The following is a 6,000-nucleotide window of genomic DNA, read 5'->3' on the forward strand; positions in this document are numbered from 1 at the left end:
TATCATATTCAATACCTCGTTTTTCAGATCTCAACTCCCAAATGAACATGGAAACCTCTCTTACCCAGCCAACCTTTTGTAAGTCTCTAGTTCTGCAAAAGATAACCTTAAATCTGTCTAAGAAAGTGTTGTGCAAGATGTATTTGCTTATTTCACATGCAGATGTGGGAAGAGCACATAGGAAATGCATCACTGACATTGAGAAATAGAATAAAACCAATAGTAGATAATATCATTAGAGGTTTTGAAGGAGAGAAACAACCAACCATTCAAGCTTAATGACTGTTCTGAGATAAGATTGGTATGGGAACATCAACTTGATGTTTCTTTTTTTTTTTTTTTTCCACGTCCTTAGAGAACTCAACCCATGTTTGACTTTCAAACATTAAATTTGAGATTATAAGAAATATGCATCAAAAATTGCAACTAAAGAATACATAACATATAGTTTAAGTGAACAAAATAGAAATGAAATTAAAGATAGAGAAAAGAAACTCCGCATGGCAAGCTAATGACCTGCAACCATGATCACATGTTACAACAAAATATTGTGGTTTTTAGTTAGGGAATGATAAGCTTCACATAAGAAAGAACAAGAGAAAAACTGAATTAAATGAAAAAAAAAATGTTAGGCCACCACAAGATACTGATTTAGAAGGAAAGATAGCACATATACCATTGCAGGTTCTACCAATAACTTCCTTGCAAAAGAATATAGGTTGCCTATAAATTAAGCACTAAACTGGATAATCCATAATACCATGTAAATAATATTGGTTTGAGGGTTCTTTTTGAAGTTCCTTTGTGTTAGAGTTGGCATGAAAATCTTTTGCTTTTTGCCACAACATGGAAGCCTCTTGGCTAGAAATTTGACTCAAGGAAAGGGAATAACCTACTAAATCATAGAACAGCATACAACCTGTCATTACTAATATTGTTTTAATCAAAGAGATTAACTATCATATTATTTGCTTAAGTGGACCAAGTACATAATAGTTAAACAAGTTTTCTAGTGCTGCACAAGCAACTTGTATCAGAAGTTCTGATAAATGATTAGACATCTAATTTGACAGGATACTTAATCTTCAATTCTCCAGATTGATCCTCACTGCCTCCACCATGGAAGTGGGGGGGTGTACCTCCTCTTCCAGGAATTACTTTTTTACATTACAATTACTTAAACTATTAAATCCTAAATTCTTAGCATGATCTAGGTATAAGCAAGAAAGGCTGTAGTTTTCCTTCTTTCTTTTTTTTTTTTTTTACTGAAAGTCAAAATAGAGCTACTCCGCATTTAACCTGCTTCAAAAGTAGACCCTTGATCAATTTAGTTATCATGTGAACAATTCCCTGCATTGAACAGAAACCACCAACTGCTTAACACTCTTCAGGTTTTCAAATGTTTCATATTTATGTTAATGTGGAATACATTTTACATGGGCAGCCATACATCAAATTTTGTGATAACCATCATTAATTGTTTAATGCTAACATCATTATTTTCAATACCAGATCCCATAAACTGAACTGAACTCAACAAAAGTCTTGATCCCAAAAACTTGGGGTATGAATATATGGTTTATCTGTGTCAAATACTAAGGCAATAAAAAAATACTATGTTCTTGCGCATGACAGAAGATAGAAAAGAAGCACACAAAGATAATGAACAGAAAAAATTACTGCAAATGATAAAACTCTTTCAAGAGAAACTACATAAATATGTATCGCGCAATTGGAGAAATCCAACTTCGGTTGATGGTACAAGAAAATCACAGTACAACAGAAGTAAGAAGAAAGAAGCCAACCACCTATGGTTGAACAAATCAACTATGATTTCTCCTTAGAGAATTATTTTAAACATTCCAAATTCAAGAAAACGCACTTGCTTGAAGTAACTAACCAAACAAGGGAAATTTAGTTAGGCAAAGTTTGGATATTAGTTCTACATCAAAGCTTCTCGGTTAACCTGATCATAAAGGAATTAACTGCAACTGCATCCAAAACAATCCATGAAGATTCAAACAACTCATGGAAGAAATCAGCTCCGATCTCTTCAGCTGCATTTCTAAATGCAATCCCAAATGCATTTCCTTGAACTGCCCCAAGTCGTGGCTTCCCACAAACTCCAACTATTAATACCTTATTTGGTTCTTGTGATAAGCAAGCACAAAGCAAAGGCTTCATTTTTGCTCCCTTCTCTCGCAAGGCATCCATCAGAAAATAACAGAATTTGGTTAATGCTTGTGGGTACCCCAAAAGCTTTGTATCTGCTGAATCCTCAAGCTTCACCCACCTGAATTTTCTTCCACTCCTTATAGCACCACTCTTAGTTATTGCCGCACTTCCTTGTCGAAGAATAGCCCTCTGTATCCTAATTGCATACTGCATCCCATTTCTCAATTTATCTAGATTGCTCAAGGACAATGCATCAAAAGCCACCCCAAACTGCTTGGAAGCAGAAGAGCCATCTGATTTCATGAATGACTCAAGCAATGCAGTAACCCCATATACCACATCTGCTGCAGAAACCCTTGAACTATACCCATGTAGCCGCAAGAAACTTCTGTAGTAGAAATCTGTGAGTCCATACTCAGGTAGGAATCGTTCAAACTCATCTTTCATCTTCCTTTTTACTTCCAGATTCATGTATTGAAATTTCTGCTGGCAATCCACCAGGGCAAATCCCATTCGAGCAAGAAGAAGCTTGAGCTTTTTCATCCCATTGTCACTCCAAGTTTTCAATTTAGTGGCAATGTAGGAAGAACACAACATAGAATCAAACAAATTCCACTCTTGTAACAACATTAGTCTTGGTTCATCTTCATAGGCAATTCTAGATGAATCAGGTGCTCGAATCTTTGTTCCATCTTTAAGAGTCACTGAAGTAATAGTGTCCAAATTACCTGAGCTGTTGATATGTTGCTCAAGCTCCATAACCCCAGCTTGGTATCTCTCATCTGTTAGCCTCTCGTGAACAAACTGATCAGTTAAGGAAACACAAGCCAACCATAGCAACTCATTTGTGTTCTTTCTCAGAGAATGAGCCAATTCAAACATCAAACACCCAGAAGGCTTACCATGGAAACTACCCATATTATAGTACTCCCTTGTCAGCTTCTTAAGGAGCTGAACTGGATCAGCTTCACTTTCTTCTGAAACCCTCCTCCGTTTCCGAGATCCACCCCCATCTTCCTCCTCACTATCACTTTCATTTTCATCATCGCTATCAGAATTACCTTCAACCTCATCCTCTTTGTTTAAATCACTGACACTTGCCAAAGCCGAAACATCAAAATCATAAGCCAAATCAGTCTGGTTTTCATCATCCTGAGTATAAAGAATAACCACCTGGTCATTCTGATCGCTCAAATTATGGAGATGGATCGGTCTATGACTGTCAACCACAAAAACACGAGCAGCAGGCCCCAAATTCAGAACCCTTCGCAAATCCCGTTGACATCCCCAGTTTAAAAGGAGAATCGAAACAGGCTGATCCGATGAGCATAAACTAGGCCCCGCATATTTATGGATCTCCTTGAACGATGAAACTGGATAGCATGCATATCGAACAGAATCTGACTCAAGGACATGGAAAATTATTTTCAGGGCACACAACGAATCGACATCCGATGTAGACGGGAACACAAGCAGGGGAGAGGAAGAAGAAGCCGAAACAGATTCGCGCAGCCGAGTGTAGAAAGACTCGACCCTTTGCTCCCTCACCATAATTACTCAATTGGGTTCACAAATTTGATGAAGTGTGTGACCTTTTTCTTTTCAGAAATTTGGAGTACATTACAGATCTAGAACCTCCGAATTATCCAAAGATACAGTCATTGTTGATTCAATCTACAGATAGAACCTGAGAGAGAAAACAATCACAAAATGAGCTTCCAATTACACATTCCCATGCAATTTTTTCTGATAAATTGGAATCAAATGAAAGAACAGCAAAGCAAAAGGAGAAAAAAAATTGACTCATCCTTTATGTTGCCTTTCTCCCCAGTCAAACGAACCCATGACAAGAAGACCAGAGAGCTACTTTTGCAAACAGAGAAAATCCACAAGAAAAAACATAGCACTCATAATTTTCTTACCTTTTCTTACCCTTTTTCCTTCATTTTCTCGGTCACCAAACGGAGGGCAGAAAAAAAAAAAAAAAAAAAAAAAAAAGGAAAAGAGAAGCACAATGAGAAGGATAGAAATGAAAGTACCTCAGGCAGTCACCATTAGAGAAGGAAGAAACAAGTCCCCTGAGCCAGCCACTACTGCCCATCTGGCATAGAAGAGAGAGAGAGAGAGAGAGAGAGAGATGAAGCGAGAAAGAGGTTTTGGATTTCTTTTCAGGTTTCGAAATTTCAATCTAGAAACTTTTTTTGCGAAATTCAAATTTTGTTTGGACCGCCAAAAGTTTGGCGGCAGCGTCTTATGTCACCTGCTAATGTTTCGGCCCATTTAGTTAAAAGGACTGCAACTCCCTCCATGCCAAGCCCAACCCAACATCACCCTATGGTCCAATAACTATTTTTGAATTCATTATCAATTTTGGTGGGATTACTGTTCTTAATGTTTAAGACCGTTTTGTCTTAAGGGGAAAAAGTCATTTTTTTCAACCTTCGACTTTGTTATAATACTTAACCCAATTCTTATACAAATTCAAATCAAAATGATTTAAAAAAAAAAAAAATGGATAATTCTTGTCTTTAAAAAAATATATATTTTAATAATTATAGAAATTACATAATTAATAATTATAGAAATTTTTGTTGATGAACTAAGTCAATTAGTTTAGCTTGATAATTCTATTTCTTAGATCTAACTCTACATACTGCCCTAAGTTTACATTAGTTGTTGAAGACTAAGAAGCTATTTGAAATTTGAAATTTGAAAGCAAAAAGTGAGAAAAAAAAATCATTTAAGAATAAATTAATTATTTTAATTATCAATATCCATATTTAAAATATCATATGGTTGTTAAATATGCTCTCATTAGATGTGGACAAAAAAAAAATTGAGATTAAAAATAAATTAATTATTTTAAATCAATACTTAAAGTCACTTTTAACTTTAAGTTGTAATATTAAGTTATTTTATCAAACATGTTTAATCTATTTATTAATTTAAATTAAATTATTAAATCAATTTAAGTCATTAAATTGATTTATCAAACACTTTCAAGTTTATCCATTTTTAGCTTTATTAAATTTTATATTAAAATAAAAATTAAATTTGGACAAAAATGTAAAAAATAGTTTATTAATTTACAAAATATAATTTTTTTCTTTTCTTATATTTTTTTTTCTTTGTATTTTTTTATTCTCTTGCCCTCAACTTTCCAAGTTCCAACCAAAACTCACAATTCAAAATATAAAGTAATGAATAATTTTAGTAAATTATCTAGAAAATAAGAAACATGAACCGATGAACATGGAATAATTAAAACACACCCAATTCCACATAATTGTTATCAAGTTAATATTCATCTTTTTATCACATAATATTACAATAGAAATGTAATTAATAATTGACAATTATTTAGTATTAGAGATGACAATAAAATATATAAATTTTAATAAGACATAATTTTTCAAGTACTTACCGCCCTTCGGCCTTTATAAAATGGGTCTAAGAAATTCCTAATTATAGATGAATTAATTTTTTTTTTTAAATAACAAAAGTTCAAAATGTATTCAAGTATTGTCTCAAGTATTATTTTATCTCGCCCTTCTCTAAATATATAATAATTTGATTTAATTTTTTATTTTATAATATATATAAAATAAAAAAGGGCAAATATAAAAAATGAAAATTATGTAAACATGTACTATTTACAAAATATGAATGAAAAGAAAACCTAAAAAAGTGCATATTTATGGGAAGTGCATTTTAAGAAAAATAATTCTCATTTCATACATTAGACCAAGTGTCTTATTTTATATTATCTAAAAATGTCCTTATATGTCAGTCCAACTCATACGAGGATGATACATCATTCAATCA

At 33.4% G+C, this 6,000-nt stretch overlaps 1 protein-coding gene across 1 annotated transcript; it reads right to left on the minus strand.

Moving 5' to 3' along the window:
• Positions 1 to 1,663: 1,663 nt before the first annotated feature.
• On the minus strand, positions 1,664 to 4,294 carry LOC117926297 (cell division control protein 45 homolog). Its single transcript, XM_034845387.1, has 2 exons — positions 4,215 to 4,294; positions 1,664 to 3,862 (listed from the first exon to the last, which is right to left on the minus strand). The coding sequence occupies exon 2, from the start codon at positions 3,724 to 3,726 to the stop codon at positions 1,948 to 1,950; it is 1,779 nt and encodes a 592-aa protein (XP_034701278.1). The 5' UTR covers positions 3,727 to 3,862; positions 4,215 to 4,294; the 3' UTR covers positions 1,664 to 1,947.
• Between the last annotated feature and the right edge of the window lie 1,706 nt (positions 4,295 to 6,000).

The sequence above is a fragment of the Vitis riparia genome, chromosome 12, assembly GCF_004353265.1.
Source record: "Vitis riparia cultivar Riparia Gloire de Montpellier isolate 1030 chromosome 12, EGFV_Vit.rip_1.0, whole genome shotgun sequence".
Taxonomy (NCBI): domain Eukaryota; kingdom Viridiplantae; phylum Streptophyta; class Magnoliopsida; order Vitales; family Vitaceae; genus Vitis; species Vitis riparia.

What these genes read in the sequence shown, in the direction of transcription:
- LOC117926297 (XM_034845387.1), bottom strand. Translation starts at nt 3,726, where the DNA reads ATGGTGAGGGAGCAAAGGGTCGAGTCTTTCTACACTCGGCTGCGCGAA.